The sequence below is a fragment of the Amblyraja radiata genome, chromosome 37 (assembly GCF_010909765.2).
Source record: "Amblyraja radiata isolate CabotCenter1 chromosome 37, sAmbRad1.1.pri, whole genome shotgun sequence".
Lineage (NCBI taxonomy): Eukaryota > Metazoa > Chordata > Chondrichthyes > Rajiformes > Rajidae > Amblyraja > Amblyraja radiata.
In genome coordinates this window covers 11,586,571-11,612,233 of record NC_045992.1, presented here as the reverse complement: position 1 = coordinate 11,612,233, position 25,663 = coordinate 11,586,571, and the positions used below count along the sequence as shown (strand labels likewise).

The window sequence follows — 25,663 nt, the reverse complement described above, 5'->3', positions numbered from 1 at the left end:
TTCTCCACGCTAAAGCCGCCCGCTCACCCAGTCGTTTTCTTTCCCCCATCCTCTCTCTTTCTTTTTAATTTTTCCACCCCCTCTCCCCTCTCCTTTCTCTCGCTGCCGGCGGTGAGCATCGGCGGGCGGGGTGATGCTAGATTTCAACATGCAATGTCAGGCTGTTGTGGCGGAGCCGTTCCGTTGCCCGCATTCCTCCCTCCCTCACATCAAGCCGATTGGTTTGTGTCCTTAAGTGCCGGGCCGGGGTTGGATGGCGACTTGAGAGTAGCAGGTGCATTATGCTGCTCTGCTGCTACTGACGGGCCGGTAGCGGGTGGTTGTGGGGTCCGGCTGGGGAGGGGGGGGAGGGAGGAGAGAGGAAAATACGGCAGTAGCGGGTCCTGTGTGTGTGCGTGTGTGAGTGCATGTGTATGTATATGTATGTGTGAGTGAGTGTTTGTCTGCATGAGCGTGTGCTAGTGCCGAGAAACGCCGGGCACCTGGAGAAGCTCAGCGCTCGAAGGTGAACCGTGGCCCTTGCAGAGGAGAGGGGAGGAGGAGAGGAGAAGAGAGGAGGGGAGAGGAGAGGGGAGAGGAGAGGAGGAGGGGAGGGGAGAGGAGAGAGGAGAGGAGAGAGGAGAGGAGAGAGGAGAGGAGAGGAGAGGAGAGAGGAGAGGAGGAGGAGAGGAGAGGCCGGTACCCAGTACCTAACAGCAGCAGCAATACAGAAAAGGTGGAAGCAGGCAATGTGGAGAAGCAGCTGACTCAGCGCCTCTCCAATACCGCCGGATGACTGCCCATTCCAGCATCGCCGGACCCTGCATCTGACGGGAGAGAGAGAGAGGGGGGGGGGGGGGGGGTGGCAGAGGGAGGGAGGAGGATTTTTCTTCCAGATGCACTGGCCCCCGTGTGATTTTTCGGCCTCTCTAAACCCTGGACAAATGCGTTCCTGATGTCTGCGTGGAGGCTGGCGAGCTCGGCATTCTCTACAGGATGAATGAGGGAGGCATCTGTGCAGCTCCACCCGTTTTCCCCGTCGTCTCTGCAGACCCTGAAGGCTCAAACCCCGGGGAGGAGCAGGAGGGTTCGCCGCCGTCCCGGGGAGTCCACTGCAGCGGCTGCATCGTTTGGCCTCGCCAGCAGACCTGGTTGTGCGTCGTCCCGCTTCTCATCGGCTTCATCGGGCTGGGGCTCAGCCTGATGCTGCTCAGGTGGATTGTGGTGGGCTCGGTCAAGGAGTATGTGCCGCCAGACCAGCGGGAATCCAACCGCGTCGGGCAGGATCCCATCTTCCTCTCCAAGCCCAGCTCCGTCCCGAAGAATCGAGATACGACCACCAGCACCACCACCACCCACCCCCCAGTCAATCCTCTTGGTCCCGGCACCCGGGGGACCTCGCCCGTCACCCCCAGACTCGTCACACAGGGCACGGTCCACTCCACCACCAACACCGCCCTGCGAAGCCCCTCCACCCCCACCCCCAGGCCGGGGGTCCCGCTCACCTCCAGTGGCCCCGGGACGTCGCCCTACCGCCTCACGCCCACCGCCACCCACGGGACGCCCTGGCACACGCTGCCCTACTCTACCTCTGCCAGCAAATTCTTCCTGCACGACTCCACGCCGTCCTGGACACTATCGAAAACGGGGCCATCGACCACCGACACTCGTTCCGTCGTCAGACCCAAATTCCGTAAGTAACCAGTTTCATTACTCTCCCCCCCCCCCCCCCTCTATTATGGGACTAAAGGGACAGCGAGGGAGTAGGTGGGTGTGTGCATTCTGTGTATTCTGTGAGTGAGTGTACATGCCCTCCCCCGCGAGTGTGCAAATGCGTGTGTGTGTGAGAAAAGTCACTATTACACTTGCCCGTGTGTGACCGAGTGTGCATTCTGTGAGCGAGTGTGCATTCTGTCAACCAGTGTGCATGCCCCCCCGCCGCGAGTGTGCAAGTGTGTGAGAAAAGTCACTGTACACTCGCCTGAGTGTGAGAGAGCCCGTGCATCTCTGTGCTATTTCCTCTGAGTAGCTCTACACGGGAGTGAGTTTGTGCACGTGTCTGTGTGTGGGAGTGGAGGTGTGTATGTGAGTGTGAGTGGGTGTGTGTGTGTGAGTGAGTGGGCGTGTGTATGATGTGTCTGTGTGTGTGTGAGTGGGGGTGTGTATTGTGTGTGAGTGTGAATGGGGGTGGGGTGTGCATGATGTGTGTGTGTGAGTGGGGGTGTGTATCGTGTGTATGCGTGTGGGGGTGTGTATCATGTGTGTGTGTGAGTGTGGGGGTGTGTATCATGTGTGTGAATGGAGGGGTGTTCTGCATGCTTCAGTAGACCAGGGAATTAATGCAATCCTTATAGAGACTGCACTTGTTCAGGTGCAGGAATTATCAATCAACATCAGCAAACTCATAATGCATTTAACATTCCAATGTGTAAATAAATTCATGCTGACTAATCTTCTCTCCAGTTACAACCAGGATTATATCTGTGTACTCTTCAGTTTCTATCTTCCAATGAGAAAAGATGACTGTTATGTTTATGTCCAAGAACAGCAGCATTTGCTCTTCTGCTATAAGATTGGTTCCAACTGTAAATATCGATGATTGTTATTCTAATCCAGTGTATGTAAGGGGCATGGCTCTCACTGTGTGTATGTGGGCAATGATTCCAGCTTTGTGTTTATGGTGGCTGAACCACCCTGTGGATATTGAAGCTGAATGCAATCCTGTGGATGTGGCTAATAGTTCAAACCCTGTATACTTCTCACCCTGTGTATATGAGGGCCCCTTTTGTTTGGGGCCCCATTCTGGCCTTGTGTAGGTGGCCCATAATTCTCATCCTGTTTGTTTAAGGGCATTGAGTGGATAATTCTATAAACTCTGTATTCAGAGGTTAATTTTAATTCTGTTTATTTAGAGAATAATTCTGGCCCTGTATATATGGGGATACATCAAGCCTTGAGCATGTGGCTTCAGAATTGCTCCTCTACACATAGAAGCTATTACTAATCCAGTGTACAGGGTATAATTACGATCTACCTATTTGTGGTATGACTCTCTGTGCCTTCCTCTGTTGACGGTGGAAATCTGGCTTCAAAACTGAAACTGCAGGAAGCGCTTAGCAGGTCAGGCAGCATGTGGGGACCAAGAAACAGAGTTAACGTTTCATGGTGTCAACCTTCCTGGTGTCAACTGTACGCATGCAAGGGGAATTGTACGGCTGTACACATGTTAGCTGTTTCCAACTGTAAAATGGGACTGCTGATTCTGACTATGCCTATTCTAGCCCTGTGCATGTGGAGTCTGAAGAAGGGTTTCGGCCCGAAACGTTGCCTATTTCCTTCGCTCCATAGATGCTGCCTCACCCGCTGAGTTTCTCCAGCATTTTTGCCTACCGTTAATTCTACATACATGGGCAAACACTGTATGTTAAGGCTGATTCTAACTATGTGTGTGTCTAATTTTAAAACTTTGTGTTTGATTGCCACCATGTCAATATTGAGGCTCATTGGAATACAGTACATATCAAAGCAAATTCTATTGCAGTGTGATGGTATTGATTCTAATGTTATTTATGTAATAGCTGGTTTTAAAGCCTGTGTATATAGTTGCTCCTTCTAGCCTTGTGTATAGCTGTGCTCACTTTAACTTTGATATGGAAAACAAGTGTATGTTGAGGCTCATTCTAACACTGCATATATCAAAGCTGATTGTAATGCAGCCTATGCTAACCTGGTTTATATGATGGCTGAATTTAGAACTGTGTACATGCACCTGATTCTATCTCTGTTGTTGATTTCAAAGTCTGAGTCTAAATCCTGCACAGGCTGATTTTATACTTTACATTTCCGGGCGTTCTGTTCTTGTCCATGTGGAAGCTGAATCTAATTTTGTATTCATGGAGGCTGCAAAGATCATGTATATGAGGGCTGATTCTAAGCATGCCTATATGACATGATTATATGATGTCTATATGATGGTTGATTCTAATGCTGCATCTATTCCTGTAAATATAGAAACAAGTTCTGTCATTGTGCACAATCAGGGTAATTTTATACGCGTGCATGATCAGGTTCTGTGCAGACTTGAGGGTATTCTCTACTGTTGCACAGATGGGTCCTTTCTTCGTGTGTGTCAATCTATGCTCTAATTGTACATCTTGTGGTTTTAATCGAAGATAGGTACAAAAAGCTGTAGTTACTCAGTGGGTCAGACAGCGTCTCTGGAGAAAGGGAATTGGTGACGTTTCAGCTTGAGACCCTTCAGACTTAGAGTCAGGGGAAAGGGAGAAGAGAGATATATATATGGTGATATAGAGAGATGTAGAACAAATGAATGAAAGGTGTATGCAGTAAAGTAAAAATGATAAAAGATGAAAGGAAAAAGGCCAATGTTGGCTGTGGGCTTGGTGAAAAGTTACAATGAGACTCAACAAGAAGACTTTGTAAAGGAGTACAACGACTGGGGTGGGGGAGGGATGGGGAGAGGGGGGATGCAAGGGTTACTTGGAGTTAGAGAAATCAATAATCATATCGCTGGGTTGTAAGTTGCCCAGGCAAAATATAAGGTGCTTCTTCTTCCAATTAGTGACCCTGGGTTTATAGAGGAGAATGTGAGCAAGGTTGGGACAGGCAGCTCCTCAAATCTGCTGCAACGTTCAACAAGATCGTGGCTCAACTTCTCCCTCGATACCTATTCTCTCTACACATCCCTCAATTCCTTTGCTATCCAGAAATCTATTGAGTTGTGTTTTGAACATAATCAATGACATTATTCATGGAACTTCATCAATAACTTCCTGTGTTTATACAGCGACGAGGCATAGTAACATGTTTCAAGACTCTTTGCGAGAGCATTATCAGCAAAAGCTGACAAAGCCATATGGAGACATTAGAACAGTTTATTGGAAATGATCAACAAGGTAAATTTAAGGAGTTGGGAAAGGTGGGAGATTTTTGGAGACACTGGGGATTAAGGAGTCGGAAGGTGGTCTGGATTATTGGTTAAATTTGGGAAAGGGCTGGAAGCTAGAATTGGAGAAATGCAGAGATCTTGGACTAGTTTAGATGGAGGGATGATGCTTTTGCTGATAATGCTCTCGCAAAGAGTCTTGAAACATGTTACTATGCCTCGTCGCTGTATAAACACAGGAAGTTATTGGAGGGATTGGCAAGGAAGGATTAGAATTGCTTATCTGGGAATCAATGCACAACAATGAACAGAGGCTGAATGGCCTACTCCAGCATCTATTTTTCAATGAGTCCATGTGAGAAAATAACACTGCATCGGCAACAGTCTTGGTCGACCTTGTGCTTGCACAGGGTAGATCGAGGGAGGTAAGGTCTGGTGTTGACCGCTCCAGGGAAGAACAAAGATGTGAAGGTAGACACAAAATGCTGGAGTAACTCAGCGGGTGAGGCAGCATCTCTGGAGAGAAGGAATGGGCGACGTTTCGGGTCGAGACCCGAAATTTCGCCCATTCATTCTCTCCAGAGGTGCTGCCTCACCTGCTGAGTTACTCCAGCATTTTGTGTCTACCTTTGATTTGAACCAGCACCTGCAGTTCTGTCTTAAACAAAGAGGTGAAGGCAGATCTCAGTAACAAATGATCTGACACCGAGGTGGATTCCACCAGAGCCAGGAGTGGAGACAGACGGGTGTAGAAAGGAACTGCAGATGTACCGAATGTGTAAAGGCATGGATATGCATTCCAAAACTCAAAGCGACCCAAAAATGGCAAGGTTATGAGCTCTCAGCTCGGGTTTCTGACAGCGACCTGTGACAGGGTTGAGGAGTTGACCATGAAACTGAGTTTTGATAGGGATCATAAAGACAGAATACATGAATCCTTGTTCTAAATCAATATGATTCGAGACTGGCTGCATTGCTCTGTGCATTGAGTGTGTTTTAACCCTGCACACATGGGGATTGATTTTATCTCTGTGTATATCGCAACTGATCCTGTCACTGTGTACGTTGAGACTGACCCTGTATATGAAGTTTGATATTGCTGCCATATTTATTGAAATTAATTCAATTGCTGTATATATCAAGACTTCTCTTCTCATGCCTACTGAGGTTGCTTCGATAAGCACATTAGGATAGATGCTGTATCTGTGCATTTTGAGTGATCGTATGGTGGTGTTTGTCGCTGTGTACATCAAGAATGATATGATTCTTGCCCTGTGTACATGGAGACTATACCATACAACAAAACTGATCCCCCCCTGATAGGTATCAAGAATGTTTACATCCCTGTGCATAGTGGATTGATTCTATCATTACATACTGACTGATATTGTCAAGACTGACGTTGTCTCTGCTTGGACTTTTTCCTTGCATTTTGAGACTGATTTGATCTGTGTGCATCAAAAATGACTTTAAATCTTTGTGTACGTGGATACTGTTCCTATCCCTAATAAAGGAAAAGGCTATGATCCTGAAATATGTAGAGACAGACTTACCTGGAAATAATAAGCAAACAAGGCAATATCTGAGCGATTGTTTCAGTTCTGTGATCTTTAATTTCACATAAGGTCATTGACCTGATATTTTAACTCTGCGTGTAACCTTATATATTAAAAGAATTATTCAAAGCCAGTGCATATAGCTTAATTTGCTCTATCTGTGCTGAATCTAAGCCTCTACACATCAAAATGTATTCTATCATTGTGTATATCTTAATTATTTTGTTATGGGGCCATTTAGCATGGAAACTGACCATTTGGCCCATCGGGTCCTTGCCAATGCTAGTCCTACACTAATCCCTTTTATTCTCTCTTCATTTCAACCTAATACCCCCCAGCTTCTACCACTCGCCTACATACAGGGGTAATTTACATTGGTCAATTAACCTCCTGATGTGCATGTCTTTGGGATGTGGGAGGAAATGGGAGCACAAGGAAGGCATCCATGCATTTACAGGGAGAATGTGCAAACTCGACCCAGACAGAGCCCAAGGTCAGGATCGAACTTAGGTTACTGGAGTTGTGAGGTGGGAGCTCTAGTAGCGATGTCACAGTGCCAGCTTGTAATGGCTTAAGCTAAACCAAAGCAGTTGAATGGAGCATTATACACATGATTTGGCTCAAAGCATACGGGGAGGCATTTAGAGAAAATGACTGAGCCGGATATTTAGGACTACGTTAAATAAGATGCAGAGAGGTGGTAAGGTTCAGGAAGGCAATTTCAGAGCTTGATGCCTGCCAGGACAGCTGAAGCGAAATAAGTAATAGAGAGAGTAAGCAGCAGTGATCAGAAAAACTCAGTTATATTGGAGGGACATCATACTGGAAGGGAGTGCAGATGAAAGTAGGGGCAATATCATGGTAGGGGTTGAAAATAAGAGTTACTATTTTAAAAGCTAGAAGCTCGGGCTAATGTAGGTCTGTGTACACGGTGAACAACACAAGTTAGGATGCACAGTCCTAGATCTTGGCTGAATTCCAATTTTCCATTCAATCTTTAATCTGCTGAGTTCCCAAGCACAAAGAACAAACTGCCAGACAAACTGAGTGGGTCAGGCAGCGTCTATGGAGGGAAGTGGACAAACGGCAATATTGTGGGTTGGGACCCGTCTTCAGGCTGGTAGAGTGGAGAGGAGGCAGCTGGTGGAGAGAGGTGAGGAGACAGAGTGGGATAAGAGCTGGCAAGTGATGGGGTGGATCCCGGGTGAGGAGGGGTTGATTGGTAGATGAGGCAGGAGGGGGAGCGTTGATAGTAACCCCGGTGGCAGGGGATAGGTGCAGAAGACTATAGGATGCAAAGAATGGAATCTAGTAAGAAGGGGAAAGCAATGCAGAACCAGAGGGTGGGTGGAGGGGAAGGGGAGGGTGGGGGGAAAGCGGCTGAGGGCTTCGAATATACTCAATGACTGAGTCTTCTCAGTCTCTGAAAAAGAGTATTTCATCGATTTACAATCCTCTACGAAGACATTTCTGCATCTCGGTGATAAATATGACCATTTATTCCACATCCCTTACCTCTGGGTGCTTAAGCCTACGGACGCTCGCTTCTAGCACCGACCCGTCCATCGCCTGAAGGATTTAATGTGTTTTTTTTATGACAACCGGTCCCCACCATCTCATAAATCTGTATAATGAACCTTTGCTGAACTGTCTGAACAGCATGCCTCGCCTTCATTAGGTAAGGAGACTAGAACAGTACAGAGCACAGGTGTTGACTCACCAATACATTATATAATTCCAGCAAGACTTCCGTAATTTTATCTCCCATCCTCTGAAATAATATACAGAGATGACATTTGTTTTCTAATTGCTTGCTAAACCCGTGTGTGTTTATTTTGTCTGTTTCATGAACCGGCAAGTTAATCGTCTCGAGCATATCACCTCAGCAAATCTAGTTTCTTTTCATATTCTTTTTCCAAAAAATAATATTAACCTCCCCTTTCTTTATTATACTGCATATACCTCATAAGTTCAAGTGATCAGAGCAGAATTCGGCCGATCGAGTCTACTCCGCCATTCAATCATGGCTGATCTATCTCTCCCTCCTAATCCCATTCTCCAACCTTATCCCCACAACCCCTGACACCCGTACTAATCAAGAATCTATTTATCTCTGCCTTACAAATATCCATTGACTTGGCCCTACCCGTCCGTGCATATGTGTCTTTATAGATCTTATTGATTCACATTTTAACTTCCATGCCCAGCTCTGAGACATAGCAGCAAACTTGGATACGATGCACTTGGTTCCTTTATCTATTCCTTCCATGTATATCTTTTAAACCTTAAATGAGTCGGACACTGGTGCTGCTGCTCGCAGTTCTGGGAATTACAGCACGGTGGTTAAATTACTAGAGTAATAATCGAGAGACCTGAACCAACAATCTAGAGACATTAGTTCAAATCCATCTGTGGTATCTGGAGAATTTATCTCCAGTTAATTAATTAATCTAGATTTTTTTTTTTCAAAGAAAGCTATTATCAGTTCTATGAGCAGTCGGTCATCACATGTAAAATAGATCTGGTTCAGTGGTTTCTTTCAGTGAATGTATTCTGTCAGCCTTTACCAACCTAAATATGACTACTGACATAAAGGTTAACTGCCCTCCGAAATGCCCAAGCAAACCACTCAGTTGTATCAAATCAGGAGCACATTTGGGAATTGAGAATGATACAATGCCCCAGATTCATATGCAGCCAAGGTGCACGCAGCCCAATCTACCTTGAAAAGTTCCCCTCAGTGCATCTTAAGGCTGCTGTATAAATGGGGTGAGCTGCCCTATTGTTCAGCCAGTCATCGGGGTGGTGAATCTGTGGAATTCTGTGCCACAGGAGGCTGTGGAGGCCAAGTCAGTGGATATATTTAAGGCAGAGATAGATAGATCCTTGATTAGGATGGGTGTCAGAGGTTATGGGGATAAGGCAGGAGAATGTGGTTCGGAGGGAGAGTTAGGTCAGCCATGATTGAATGGCAGAGTAGACTTGATGGGCCGAACGGCCTATTTCTGCCCCTATCATATGATCTTACGATCAGGGGAACACAGTCGCAAGCACAGAGTCGTAGCTTTATGGAGTCCAACAACTTCATCACGCCTGGATGGGTCGCTTCCCACCAGAGGGACTGCTGCGTTGGTGTTGCACTCACAATGGAGCTGCACTGGGAAGCCTTCGCATGGACTGTAGAGCCCAAGGCATCCAATCATAGGCCTCCAAGGGGAAGGTCTCGCTGATTATCCTGGCTATCCTCACTCAGCTGAAGCCCATCCTGCAGGTTGCAAAGAGCATGCAGGAATGATTCAAAGGATCAATGATTCAAACGTGCTTTATTTATCACGTATGCGACTGCACGGTGAAATTCTTTTTGCATATATTACACCTGCAGGCGCCGCCATTTGGGCGCCGTTATTCAAAGTCCAAAGTCCGGTCGGTCCGCGCGCTCTATGTACAGGAGTGGTTTCCACGAACTGGCTCCTCTTACAACATTGGCGGATTGAAGATAGGCCAAGTGAATGGACCAGAAACATGGAAGATCAGACGTAATGGGAGGAAATGTGAGCACATTAATTTTGATAGAAAATAAACAGCGGGCAGAATATATTTTGTGATAAGTGAGTGAAGTGGTAGTTGTTCATTGGGACATACAGGTGTCAGGGGTTATGGGGGGGAAAGGCAGGAGAATGGGGTTGAAAGGGAAAGATAGATCACCCATGATTAATTGATGGAGTAGACTTGATGGGCCAATTGGCCTAGTTCTGCAAGACTATCATTTATGACCTTATGGGAGGGAGCCTTTTCAAAATGATTAATAGTTTAAGAAAGAACTGCAGATGCTGGAAAAATCGAAGGTAGACAAAAGTGCTGGAGGAACTCAGCGGGTGAGGCAGCATCTATGGAGCGAAGGAATAGGTGACGCTTCGGGTCGAGACTCTTCCTTAGACTTTTCAAAATGAAATGGGGAGAGTTCAGGGCTAGCATATTCCTGCCTTAAATCTGCTCCTAGAAATTATAAATGTGTGTGTGTTCTTGTACATGCTGCTGAAAACGACATTGATCTGTATTACAAAATCCTTTCAAGAGTCAACGGTGTTTTATTGCCATATGTGCTGGAATGGAACAATGGAATTATTACTTGCAGCAGCACAATGGGTTGGTTAAGAATGTACTCAATAGATAATAAAGAAATAAAACGCTCAATAATCCAATATAGTGCAAAAACAAAACAAAGACCCAAAGTCCTGAGTGCAACCCAGGCATTCCTTACTTCGGAGTTTAGTTGGTGTTCGAAATCTTCAGTAAGCTGATGGTTGTTGGGAAGAAGCTGTTCCTGAACCTGGATGTTATTGTTTTGAGACAATATTGAGATGAAGGCTATTCCTTCTTCCAGATGACAGGAGTGAAAAGAGAGTGTGGCCAGTGTGGCGTGGGTCGTTGTTGATGATGATGCTTAAATTAAACAATAGACAATAGACAATAGGTACAGGAGTAGGCCATTTGGCCCTCCGAGCCAGCACCGCCATTCAATGTAATCATTCTTAAGGAAATTCTTAATGGGTTGGACAGGCTGGATGCAGGAAAAAAAATCCGATGTTGGGGGAATCCAGAACCAGCGGGTCACAGTTTAAGACTAAGTGGGAGGCCATTTAGGACTGAGACAAGGAAAAACCTTTTCACCCAGAGAGTTGTGGATCTGTGGAATTCTCTGCCACAGAAGGCAGAGGAGGACAATTCACTGGATGTTTTCAAGAGAGAGTTAGATATAGCTCTTAGGGTTATTGGAATGAAGGGATATGGGGAGAAAGCAGGAATGGGGTACTGATTTTGGATGATTAGCCATTATCATATTGAATGCTGGTGCTGGCTCAAAGGGATGATTGGCCTACTCCTGCACCTGTATTCTATGTTTCTATTACATGGGTTGGACAAATCTAATCTAGTTGTTCAGAATGTATCTGTAAGGTGCTGTGAAATCTATTCCACTACAATCTGTACCACACATCACTCTCCCATTATTATTCACCAAGAGGCAGAATCATAGTTTTATACTTTAGAGATACAGTGCAGAAACAGACCCTTTGGCCCACCGAGTCCATGCCGACCAGCGATCACCCTGTACACAAACCTACACACACAAGGACAAAGTTTACACCTTACCTAAGCCAATGAAGCAAAAAAACCTGTACATCTTTGGAGTGTGGAAGGAAACCGGAGCACCTGGAGAAAACCCATGTGGTTGCAGGGAGAACGTACAAACTCTGTGCAGACATCACCCGTGGTCAGGACCAAACCCTGGTAGAGACAATATTGAGATGAAGGCTATTCCTTCTTCCAGATGACAGGAGTGAAAAGAGAGCATGGCCAGGATGGTGTGGGTCGTTGATGATACTGGCTACCTTTTTGAGACAGCACTACTTGTAGATCCCTTCGATGGTAGGGAGGTGAGTAGCCAAGGTGGACCGGGCAGTGTTCACCACTTTTTGTAATCTCCTTCATTCTTGGGCCAAACCAGGCTGTGACGCAACCAGTCAGTATGTTCTCACTGTACACCTGTAACCAATGTGCCACAGTGCCTCCCAAATGAGTGTGGATGAATGTGTTGAAAGCCTCACCAAAGCTGCCTGAACATGAATGACCTATCTTGTGCTGCTGCAACATGGGACTTCTGGGATAAGCAGCAAAAACAGGCAGAACTAAGTGACCCTATAGCTAACGGATCAGATCAAAGCTCTGCAGTTTTTCCATCTCGATGCATGGACGTTAATGAGCAATTAAACAGATAATGAGAGATGCACAAAAGGACACAAAGTGCTGGAGTAACTCAGCAGGTCTGGCGGCATCACTGGAGAATATGGATAGGTGACGTTTCGGGTCGAGATCCTTCAGACGTCAGTCACATAAACGTCATCTTTCCATGTTCTGCGGAGATGTTACCTGACCTGCTGAATTAGTCCAGCATTTTGTGTCCTATTGTTTGTTAACCAACATCTGCAGTTCTTTGTTTCGAGCTAATGGGAGGTGATTCTCTCCACTCTTCACTGATGATCGTGTCCAGCTTGTGAGTGTGAAAATTAAAGGGCCTGTCCCACTTGGCCGTTATTTGTGCGTCACGCAGATGGCGCGCGAAGATTTTGTACATCACGAAATCCTGCAATGCCGCGCGTCACTGCCTATGTCATCGCGCACCATGCGCGCATCACGTGCGTGTCACGACGCGCCCGTCATGCGTCGTGACGCGTAAATGATGTCGCATAAATTACGTGCAAATGACGGCCAAGTGGGAAAGGCCCTTTAAGGCTGAAATATTTGCAACCATCTTTAGCCAGAGGCACTGAGAGATCGATCGTGACGTCCTCGGGTCACCACCATCACTGAATCCAGTCTTTAGTCCATTTGTTTCACACTACATGACATCAATAAACAGCGGAGATCAGTGTTTTTAGGCGGTGCATGTAAGCTATATTTCTGTTGCTGCATTAAAACCTTGTCTCCAGAACCTGAGCTGATTCTGGCCAAACTGTTGCAGTACGATTGCAACAGTCGTCCGTCTGATAGTGTGGAAAAACTGACCAGATTTATCCTGTTCACAAGCAAGACAAATCCCATCAGCTCATTATTATCTCCACCAACCTCTCTCAATTATTGACAAAGCAATGGGAAGACGTTGCTGATAGCTGCTGATAGCTGCTGATAATCTCCACACGGAGCTCGTAATGGATTCTCCAGGAGCAGATTTTATCACAACCTTGATCAAGACACAAAGAAAAGGAGTGAAATCCGTGGTTCCTCAAGAAGTCCTAATGAAACTGGAGAATAGATATCAAGGGGAAAACTCTCCTTGGGTTGAAATCATACCTTGTATAGAGAATAATGGTTGCAGCTTCTGGATTTGAATTATCTTAGCCCCAATGTCATTGCACATTCCTCAAGGCAGTATCCTAGGCCCAACCATCTTCTGCTGTTTCATCAATGATCCTCAAGATGATCGATTAAATGTTTCTTGATGATTCCATAACGTTCAATTTCATTCACAATTCTTCAGGTTATAAAGCAGTACATGCCTGCATGCAGAAGTCCTGGATGACACAAAGTGCTTGAGGAACTTTGCAGATCAGGCAGTATCTGACAAGGGAATGGATAGTTGATGTTTCATGTTGAGACCCTTCTTCAGATGGATTGTGGTGGGTGGAAGCTGGAAATTAGAGGTGGGGGTGGGATGGAGCATGGCAAGTTCCCTCCGACATTTTGTGTTTTCCATTCCCTCTATAGATGCTGCCTGACCTGCTGTTACTCCGACACTTTGTGTTTTGCTGAAGATTCCAGCATCTGCAATTCCTTGTATCTCCAAATCCTGGGTACCAGTCAGGCATGGGCACCCATTCAAGGCAATGATCAAACTCTAAACAGTCCACTTGACATTGAGTGACGTTCCATCACTGAGTCCCCCACCATCAGTATTGTAGAGGATTACTGTCAACAGTATCCTGAACTATATCAGCAATATAAACGTTAACAAGAGTAAGTTAAACACTGACTTTCCTGGGCCTAGTGATTCATCTATAAAGTCTGAACCTTTCATTCAACTGCAGGACGTAACAGAACCATGATAAAACATTGCTCCCTTGGTTGGATGAGTCATCTCCTACATCAAAGAAGTGCAACGCCATCCAGGTCAAAGCTGTTGACTTTTGGAACACGGTGTGTACCACCTACAAAACAACACTGCACTCACTCACCAAGCCATGTTTGGCAGCATCTCGCAAACCCACATCCCCTGTCACATTAGAAAGATGAGTACTGCAGGCAGATGGAAGCATCTCCGTGAGTGGGTTCCCCTCCAAGTCGCTCATCGTACTGCTTTGGAAATATACTGTCTTTCCTCTCTGCTGATGGGGACTGAACATACAGCCAGCAACATTGCAGTAGGATCTTCATCAGGCCTGTCACAGTTGTTTGGGAGGGGAGTTCACCGACACCTTCTCCAAGGATGGGACTTGATGATAGCATCGCTGCTAACACCCACACCTTGTGAGTCTATTTATAAAACACCGCTATGTTTTAGCTTGCCAATTCAAATACGTCTTGTTTATTCCCAACCTCATTGAGCCAAACCTGATTCATTGCATCCAATATTATGTCACTCATATGGTGATTCAATTTGTGTGGCTCAAATGACTAACAAAAATAAATGACAAACATAGAGTAAAACTCTGATAATCAGGTATCAGTTTGTTAAAACATTTCAATGTTCGGCATCTGCCTCACCAGGTAGTGATTTTCACACTTCCTCCACTATACAGGGTCTGGTTCCAATGTCCCTCTAACACATCAGGACCTTGTTCCCAACACTCTCTCTAACATAGAACAGGACAATAAAGGAATTGGCCTTACAGCCCACAAGGTCTATGTTGTACATGGTGCCATGACCAACTCCCATCCACCTGCACATGATCCATATTCCTCCATTCCCTGCCCATCCATGTGCCTATCCAGAAGCCACTTAAACACCACTATCGTATCTGCTTCCACCACCACGAGTGCATTACAGGCACTACCTGACATAGTTCATCGTTTCACCTCTGATCTTAAAGCTGTTACTCTTAGTCTTTGGCATTTCTGCCTTTGGTACAAGATTCTGTCTGTTTACCCTATCTATGCCTCTCATCATTGTATATACCTTTCAAGAGTCCCCTCAACATCTGACGCTCCAGAGAAAACAATCGAAGGAGGACCCTTGTTCCTGCCCTCCCTCCAACACTTGGTTCCTTTATTTTCCTCCAATCTACCAGGCCCCTAGATCCTGTATCCCCTCTCTGCAAGATAACAGGGTTCTGATTCCTCTGCTGCTTCTTACACACCAGGGCTCTGATTTCTGTGCTCTATTAAAATATCGGCGCCTTAGTTCCTCTGTTCCTTGCAACACCCTAGCGACCTAGTTCGCTTGCTCCCTCCGATATACTGAGACCCCATTCTGTGCTCTCATTAACACACCCTTTCAAACACTCCTTAAACTCACCCAGTTTCCAGCTTCCACACTACCTTTATCATCCCCAGAGCCCTGTTTTGCACGATCTGAAACGTTACCCGGTCCCATTTCTCACGCTTCTTTGAACCTCACCAGGTTTGTTGTAAAACCTATTCTTATTTTATTAACATTTAAAAACAAAGTGAATGAAAAGAGTATTGAAGTATCAATTCAGAGCAGCATCCGATAATCTGAAAAATCTACCTGTCCAGCACCGAACATGCTGGATTAACAGAGTTGGTTTAGTTTAGAGGTAAAGCATGGAAACAGGCCCTTCGGCCCACCGAGTCTGCACCGGCCAGAGATCCTCACACATTAATACTATCCTACACACACACACACACACGAGGGACAATTTACATTTATACCAAGCCAATTAACCACCAAACCTGTACGTCTTTGGTGTGTGGGAGGAAACCGAAGATCTCGGAGAAAACCCACGTCATCACGGGGAGAATGTGCAAACTCCGTACAGACAGCACCCGTCGTCGGGATCGAACCCGGGTCTCTGGCGGTGTAAGCACTCGCTGTATGGCAGCAACCTTACTGCTGCGCCACTGAGCAGTCTTATTGTATTCACTGAATGAGGCAGCAGGAATGCAGAAAGAAAAAAAGAGTTAGCACTTCAGGTGAATGACTCTTCCCCAGAATAGACAAAAGTAAGAGAAGATATATATTTTAAATTGCAGAGAGCAAAAGCAGGAATGTGTGCAATAAATTGGAGACAGTTCGTCCAAAAGATGCCATTGCTTTTGGTGTTGCCTAAGAGAGCAACATGACTGCATGTTGAATCATAGTGATGTTGGAAGGAACTGCAAATGCTGGCTTAAACCAAAGATAGACACAAAAAGCTGGAGTAAGTCAGCAGGTCAGACGGCATCCCAGGAGAGAAGGAATAGGTGACGTTTCTGGTCGAGACACTTCTTCAGACAAGGCTCTTCTGTTGAATCTTAGTTGTTGTACTTTGGGGGTGTAAATTGAGGGAGATGAATAATGGCAGAAAAATCACCGTGTTGCGACTCGGAGAAGCAGAACACAGCACTGCTGGAAATCTGAAACTAAAGACAATGTGGAAATATATATCTGATCAGGCAGCGTCTGTGGAGAGAGAATAACTGAGTTAATATTATGAGTGGATGGCCTTTCATCGAAACTGACCTGAGAGAGGTGCCTTGCGTGGCACCTTCCTGATTATTGTTTAGTTTTTAAAGTTTTTAGAGATACAGCGTGGAAACAAGCACACCGGGCCCACGCTGACCATTGATGACCCCTTCATACCTGTTCTATCCTACACCCATTAGGGGCAATTTACAGAGGCAAATGAACCAACAAACGCGCACGTCGTTGGGATGTGGGATTAAAGCAGAGCACCTGGAGAAAACCCATGTGGTGATAGGGCAAACGTGCAAACTCCACACAGACAGCGCCTGAGGTCAGGATCCAACCCGGATCTCAGGCGCTGTGAGGCAGCAGCAGCTCTCTCTGCCACTTGTATTTACACACCCTGATAATTCCACACTCGGGTAATTCGCTGCTAAACATGAGTTTATTTCCATCAAACTATGATGGCTCTGCTGAAAAGTATATATTTGTACTGCCGCATCCCCATTCCGGCATCCTTTATTTTTCCCTGCAGCTGATGTCAGGAAGCCTGGCCTGCAGCTTGATCTTCTGCCCTGAGGTAGATAGGGACCAATCCAACACTCCCATTACAGTACAGCTTTAGTAAGGTACCAGACCCAGATGATGAACTCAGAATAATGGCTGGCTCTTTATAACTTGGCTGAGCGGAAATTACTTTGGGAATTGTAAATCTATTGAATTTTCTGCATCAAATGCCTGTGATGTTCAGTGGTCAAGTATTTTTCAAAAGGTATCGGTAAGTGCTATGTAAGTACGTTCAGGATTGAAGTCCGTGGAATAAAAGGAAAATGATAGATTGTGTTGGGTGACAGTAACCTAAGGATCATGGTGAATGCTTGCGTTTTTGGATGTAGAAGGTTTAGTTTAGCAATGCATCACGGAAACAGGCCCTTCGGCCCACTGAATCCACGCCGGCCAGCGGCCAACATTATCTTACGCACACTAGGGCCAATTTACACTCATGCCAAGTACACCAAACCCAAGCCAATTCACTTACAAACCTGTACGTCTTTGGATTGTTGGAGGAAACCGATGTTCTCGACAAAAACCCACACGGTCACGGGATAACGTACAAACTCCGTACAGACAGCACCCGTAGTCGGGATCAAACCCGGGCACTGCAAGCGCAGCAAAAGCCCTGTCCCACTGTACGAGTTCATTCAAAAGATCTTCCCGAGTTTGCCCTGATTCGAACTTGCAGATTCAGGGCAAGTACTCGGGGCTCTCGTGGACATTTTTCAACACGTTGAAAAATCTTCACCGGTCTTCCCAAGCTTACCTGCCGTTAGCGAATCTTCACGAGTACCTGCCGTTAGCGTTACAAGCCGCGACGTACCCGCTACGTTCATTCTACGTGCTTACCACGATTTTTTTTAAAACTCGGAATAGCTCCTGGAATGAACTTGTACAGTGGGACAGGGCCATTAGGCAGCTCCACCACAGGTATACAGAAGCATTTCCCAGTGGTCAGAATGAGGACTACCACTTTTCTCAATGTATGTTAGTGTCTTAGAGGTGTGCATGCAGTTTAGTTTATTGTTACGTGTACCGAGGTAATGTGAAAAGCTTTTGTTACGTGTTAACCAGTCAGCGGAAGGACAGTACAGGATAACAATCGAGCCATTCATAGTGTACAGATACATGATGAAGGAATAACATTTAGTACAAGATAAAGCCAATAAAGTCCGATCACAGATAGTCCTATGGTCTCCAATGAGGTAGATAGTAGTTCAGGACTGCTCTCTAGTTGTAGTTGGTTGGTTCAGTTATCTGATAACAGCTGGGAAGAAACTGTTGCTAAATCTGAAGGTGTGCGTTTTCACACCTATACTTTTTTCCCGAGGGGAGAAGAGGAAGTGGCCAGGGTACAACTCATCCTTGATTATGCTGCTGGCCTTGCTGAGGCTAAAATGGGATCAATGGAAAGAAGGTTGGCTTATGTGATGGTAGACAAAAGTGCTGGAGAAACTCAGCAGGTGAGGCAGCATCTATGGAGCGAAGGAAATAGGCAACGTTTCGGGCTGAAACCCTTCTTCAGACTCAATAGGTGTCCAATTTCCTTCGCTCCATAGATGCTGCTGCACCCGCTGAGTTTCTCCCGCACTTTTGTCTACCTTCGATTTTCCAGCATCTGCAGTTCCTTCTTCAACACAAATGGTTTATGTGATGGTCTGGGCTGAATCCATAATTCTCCACAATTTCTTGCGGTCTTGGATGGAGCTGCTCCCAAACCAAGCTGTGATGCATCCCGATAAAATGCTTTTGGTGCTTCTGTGGGAGTTGTTGGGGATATGCCGAACTTCCTAAGCCTTCTAAGGAAGTAGAGGCATTCCATACAGTGAGTAATTTCAAAATTACTCATTGGCAGCACAGTGGCGCAGCTGGCAGAGCTTCTGCAGCGCAGTGCCAGACGACCCAGTTCGGTCCTTACTTCGGTATCTGTCTGTGTGGAGTTTGCACTTTCTCCCTGTGTCTGTGTGACTTTCTTCCCGCCTCCTTTGTTACTCTGTGAGTCGGTCGTTCTATGTTTGGCTGAGTTTGAGAGGTTACTGGTCCGAATGGGAATCAGCGAGTGGGCAGGCAGATAAACAAAAAATGTGATGAAGTGTGAAGTGGGACGAGGGGGTGGAATGGTTGTGTTTTATGATGTGGTTTGGGGCAAGAAATTCATTCTTGGTTGCTTGTGCTAAACCTGCCGTAAATAATGATACTTTAATGTCACATGTACCTAGGTAGAGTGAAATATTGCCTCTGGCAAATTCCAATAAAATGAAATCATACTAGATCTCGGCACAATCATAGATCAATATGAAGATGCAGCGGCTGTGGCCTTCACCGAGACAGTACACAAAGAGTCGCCACCTTTTGTGTTGCCAACAAAGTTTCAAAGTTCTTAAGAGTGCAGTCACCTTGGTCTTATAGGCCCGTTGCCATGGCGGCACCGATCCTCTCCTCCGTCTGCCGCCATCTTGAAACTGGTCCTTTTTCCAGCGTTCGGGGCCGTTACCGATTCCCTCCACCCACCTCACCGGTTCCCGGTCTCTGGGGTCGATCAGGAGAAGAGTCTTGGACGATTCCGGGCGGGTTCCCGGTGCCGTGGTGAACGAGCCAGCCCTGCTGTTGGCGTCAGGCCGCCCGCAGCTCACCAGGTACTTCTGCTGCACCACGAGGCTCAGTGGGGACCACCCCACGTTGTGAACTGGTTCTGTTTTTACAGGCATCATAAGTCAAGTTTGCCTTTAAATCTATATGCTTTAAGTACACTATTATTTGTTGTTTGTTTTGTGTGTGTGTGTGTGTGTGTGTGTGTGTGTGCGTGTATATATATATATATATAAAATGTATATGTATATATATAGTGTATATATATATGTATGTATATATATAGTGTATATATATATGTATATATATATGTGTATACATATGCGTGTATATATATGTGTATGTATATGTGTATATATATGTATGCGTATATATATGTGTGTGTATATGTGTATATGTATGTGTATATATGTGCGTATATATATAGAGATATATGTGTATATATATATGTGTGTATATATATATGTGTGTATATATATGTGTGTGTGTGTATATATGTGTGTGTGTGTGTGTGTGTATATATATGTGTGTGTGTGTGTGTGTGTATACATACACTGAACTTTTTGTTGATCTCATTTACTACATTAATTACTGCGTACTATGTTTACATATTCCGTTATCCGCTGCAAGTAAGAATTTTATTGTTTTATATTTGGGACATAGGACAATAAAACACTCTTGTCTCTTTTGACTCCGAGTCAGAAAATCAGTAACTATCACTCTTGGATAACCAGACATTGTAATGGGTGGCATCAAGAACACATCCGAATGTCAAGAAAGAACAATGACAACTAAAAGTGAAGAGAAGGAGCGGAAACTAATTTTGCCTTTTGTACTTCACAAATCAAACTTTTGAATTAAATAATATCATGCATGCCTGTTCATATGTAGGGGTGTCCATAATATCATGCATGCCTGTTCATATGTAGGGGTGTCCATAATTTGGGCTTTCATAATCCGGGGGGCATAGTTCATAAATTCATAAATGATAGGGTCAGAATTAGGCCATTTGGCCCATCAAGCCCACTCCATCATTCAATCATGGCTGATCTATCTCCTAATCCCATTCTCCTGCTTTCTCCCCATAACCCTTGACACCTGCATTAATGGCCGGGCCACAAATATCAAGCAGGACACATCCCACCCTGCCAACCACCTTTTTACTCTGCTACCCTCTGGGAGGCGATTCATGGCAAAGAATATTTTCTACCCATGTGCGATAAAAGAGCTAAATTCCAACAAAGAATGCTGGGGAAGCAAAATGTAATTCCAAGAAATGCCACCAAATTCTTTTAAATTCTTTTAAATACCTATTTATTTTTTACTAATAAGTGTACATATGTGTTAATGGTTGTCGTGTTTGTATTTTTTTAACCGGAGGAGATGTAATGGAATTTCGTTGCACAGTATTGTGCAATGACAATAAACGTATTCATTCATTCATTCATTCATTCATTCATAATCTAGAATATCCACTGTTGGCCTCCACAGCCTTCTGTGGCAATGAATTCCTCAGATTCACCACCCTCTTCATCTCCTTCCTAAAGAAACGTCCTTTAATTCTGAGGCTATGACCTCTGGTCCTGGACTATCCCACAGAGTTACCTCTCCACAGGTAACTTTGGCAGCATTGAAGAGCAAAATACTATTGCTACTACTAACAGAGAATAAATTCCCTGGTGTTCACACTTACAATTTGTCATGTAATCCTAGTAATTTGTCTAGTACTTTCTCTTTACTGATATTAATTACCCAATCTCTTTAGACCCTTGTTTCCCTTGTACTTAGGTAAATATAATATGTTTTTCAGACAGATTCAAAATATTTAATCAAATACTTCCTTGTTCCCCATTATAATTCTACTGTCCATTGCCACAAAGGGATTCTTTGCCTTTGCTATTTGCTTCCTTTTTATATGCTTTTCAAAGCACTGATTTTGACTGTACTTCATACTATTTTTTTCCATCTTTGTCAGTTCTACAGTCACCCTTTGAAGATTGTGAAACCTGTTCAATCATCAGTGTTCCAGCTCAATTGGGCAGCATTGTAAGGAGTAATTTTGGCTCGGTACATGATCATCGGATCGTTAATCTTCATACTTTAACATTCATTGGGGCCAGTAACATGTTGTACAAGTGCTGGAGTAACTCAACGGGTCAGGCAGCATCTCTGGAGAACATAGATAGATGACGTTTCAGATGTCGTGACACCTTCTTCATTTGCATTAACCCAAACTTAGTAAAACACCTCAAGATGTTTTAAGGAGGTATTGGGCCAAATGCTCAAATTTGTATGTAAGAAAGAACTGCAGATGCTGGCTTACACTGAAAATAGACACACAATGCGGGTTTGTAACTCAATGGGTCACGCAGCATATCTGGAGAAAAGGAATAGGTGACGTTTCAGGTCGAGACCATTCATCAGAACATCAAATTTTTAGTTGTTTTTCACAAGTTCACAAGTTATAGTAGGATTTGGCCATTCGGCCCAACGAGTCCAACATGGCTGATCTCTGCCTCCTAATCCTATTTTCCTGCCTTCTCCCCATAACCCTTGATACCCGTTCTAATGAAGAATTTGTTTATCTCTACCTTAAAAATATCCACTGACTTGGCCTCCACAGCAACTCTGTGACAATGAGTTCCACAGATTCACTACCCTCTGACTAAAGAAGTTCCTCATCGCCTCCATTCTAAAAGAGCGCCCTTTAATTCTGAGGCTATGACCTCTGGTCCTAGACTCTCCCACCAATGGAAACATCCTTCTCTCCCTCCCTCACCCCCTCTCCCCCTCTCCCTCCCTCTCTCTCTCCCCCTCTCCCTCCCTCTCTCGCTCTCTCTCCCTCTCTCTCTCTCTCTCCCACACTCTCCCATCTCTTTCCCTCTCTCTCTCCCTCTCCCTCTTCCTCTATCTCTCTCCCTCCCTCCTTCTCCCCCTCCCTCTCCTCTATCTCCCTCCCTCTCCCTCTCCCTCTCCCTCTCCCTCCAATTCCTCCCTCCTGACACTTCGATTCAGGCAATAAATTTCAACAAGCCTTTTAAATAAACATTCTGTCTGGGACGTGGCAATGGGACCAGTAATTAAAAACTTTCTTCCTTTCTGCTCTGGGTCAATGTTTACAACTCTCCAATTAATGGCCACATTAAGGAGGTGAGTTAAATCACATAATGGAGGCAGACGGGAGAGAAACATTTCCAAATCTTATTCCCTCACATAACATCATCCTCATTGCTTCCTGGAGGAATGACTATCCATTGCAGCATTATCTCTCCAGCCAGCAGCCTGAATGGTCATTGACCTGAGAACATGAAATAAAGGTGCAGGAATCCATCATGTCATCTCTTGCTCCAAGTCCACCATTCAGCACGATCATGGCTGACCTTCCACCTCCCCTCTCCTGCCCTTGCATTCCAGAACATCTATCCATTTCACCCACAGCAAGGAGACGCATTGGCTATTCTGTCCAACATCTGCCGTTCTGATCTTGATTCCCATTTGCCTTACCCCTTCCCTCAGTGCCACTAACCCCATATCCTTTGTATCCGAAAACATGGGCGCCACAGTGGCGCAGCGATAGAGTTGCGGCCTTGCAGCGCTTACAGCACCGGAGACCCGGGTTCGATCCTGACAATGGATGCTGTCTGTATGGAGTTTGCACGTTCTCCCTGTGACCTACGTAGGTGTTCTCCGAGATCTTCAGTTTCCTCCCACCCTCCAAAGACATACAGGCTTGTAGGTTATTTGGCTTGGTATCAATGTAAAACTGTCCTCCGTGAGTGTGGCGTGGTGTGCTGGCATCGCTGGTCTGTGCGGACTCGATGGGCTGAAGGGCCTGTTTCCGGGCTGTATCTCTAAACCAAAGTAAATGAACCTATCCGTCTTTCTCTTGAACGTAATGTCTGTGCCTCCATGGCTCTCTTGGTCGGAGAATTCCAAAGATGTAATATCTCTGTGTGTAGAAATGTCCCTCCTCATCCCTCTCCCGAATGGCTGGCCGCTTATTTGGAGACTGTGGCCCTTGGTTTGAGACACGCGAGCCAGGTGCAACATCAACTTCACATCTATCCTCCAAAATAATGTATATTTTACTGAGACCGTCTTAAATATATCCAACATGTGAGGATCAATGCTGTGACGAGAGGAAGAACATTCAAGGATTGTAGGTATAGAGGCTGTCTGAAGAAGGGTCTCGACCCGAAACATCGCCTATTTCCTTCGCTCCATAGATGCTGCCTCACCCGCTGAGTTCCTCCAGCATTTTTGTCCACCGAGGATTTTAAACTGATGTTATGTCCAACATACCCTGCTTGATTAATTCCTAGAGTTTTAGCGATGAATCGAGCAAACCTCTACTGCACCTTCTCACTTGTGCCCTAGACTTCACCTTACCCTTCCTGAGATGAGGAGATCAAATCTGTGTGCAGTTCTTCACTATACGGTGGCAGCAAAAAAATCCTACACAGCCAGGGTGAGGTCAAACTACGGGTTTAAACCAAAGATGGACACAAAATGCTGGAGTAACTCAGCGGGACAGGCAGCATCTCTGGAGAGAAGGAATGGATGATGCTTCCATTCGAGACCCTTCTTCAGGCTGAGGGACCTATTCTTGTGCTGTACTATATTCTATGTCAGGATGTGGACCTGATATGTGGAAAGGAACTGCAGATGCCGGTTAAAACCAAAGATAGATTTTAAAAAAAGGCTGGAGTAACTCAGCGATACTTTTTTGCATTCCTTTCTTCTATTTGTTCCGCATCTCTCTGCATCACCATCTATATCCCTTGTTGCCCTCTCCCCTGACTCTCAGTCTGAAGAAGGGTCTCGACCCAAATTGTCACCTCGTCCCTTTATCCACAGATGCTGCCTGACCTGCTGGGTTCTTTGAGCACCTATCCTGTAATTTTGTTACAGATTCCTGTGTCTGCACTTCTCTTGTCCCTGCAGTGGCAGCAAGACATTCTCGCGCTTGTACTCCATCCATCTTGCAATTAGGAGCAGCGTGTTAGTTGTCTTTTCAGTTTAGAGTTGCGTGCTAACGTTTTGTCATTATCATGCATTGGGCTACATGAGCACCAAGATTGAACGGTCATCCCCGATTTTAAATGTTTTTTTTTAAAATGAAAGTCCGCAGTTCCTGACATTTGCTCCCCATTTTCTCCTGTCCTGTGCACCTTCCGAGGATGCCCACATCCCTTTGCAGCAGCTTTTCATCAGCCTCTCCGTTTACTTTCTCACCTAGCTTTGTGGCATCAGCAAATATGGATACTTTGCATCCGAACGGTTTCTCCATTCAGGTTATTTATATAGATTGCAGGAACTGAGGCCCAGGCCCTGATCCTTGGGCACCCTGCTGGTTGCAGGCTGTCGACTGGAGGATGTCGCATTCATTGCAACGCCCTGTTTTTCGGTTCATCAGTCAGTCGGTCTCTCCTGCACATTAACCACACGAGCCCTTAGCCCGTAACCTTTCACGCAACACTTCAGCACATGTCTAACGACAATGTACAATATCCTCTCGTTCTCCCTTATCTGGCCGCCTGCCTACATTCTCAACAACCCTTAATACGTTTGTTAAACATGATTTCCCTTTCATAAAACCATGTTGATTTTGACTAATCAGGTCAAGCTTTTCTCACTGAGCCGTTCTCACATCCCCAATGATGGCGCAGGGAGGAACTGCAGATACTGGTTTAAACCAACGATAGGCACAAAAAGCTGCAGTCACTCTGCGGGTCAGGCAGCATGTCATAGGGGATAGGAGTAGGATTAGGCCATTCGGCCCATCAATACTCCGCCGTTCAATCATGGCTGATCTATCCCTCACTCCAAACCCCATTCTCCTGCCTTCTCCCCATAACCTCGGACACCCGTACTAATCAAGAATCTAAGTAAGGGAGTAAGTAATGCCCCTGTCCCACTTAGGAAACCTGAACGGAAACCTCTGGAGACTTTGCGCCC

At 45.4% G+C, this 25,663-nt stretch overlaps 1 protein-coding gene across 2 annotated transcripts in view; it reads left to right on the top strand.

The window, feature by feature from the left end:
* Positions 1 to 632: 632 nt before the first annotated feature.
* nrg3 (neuregulin 3) overlaps positions 633 to 25,663 on the top strand; it is a 314,472-nt gene continuing 289,441 nt past the window's right edge. For both annotated transcript variants that reach the window (XM_033012935.1, XM_033012934.1), the window contains exon 1: positions 633 to 1,672. In XM_033012935.1, the coding sequence (XP_032868826.1) occupies positions 976 to 1,672 (697 nt within the window). In that variant the 5' untranslated portion in view covers positions 633 to 975. The remainder of the gene's footprint in view (positions 1,673 to 25,663) is intronic.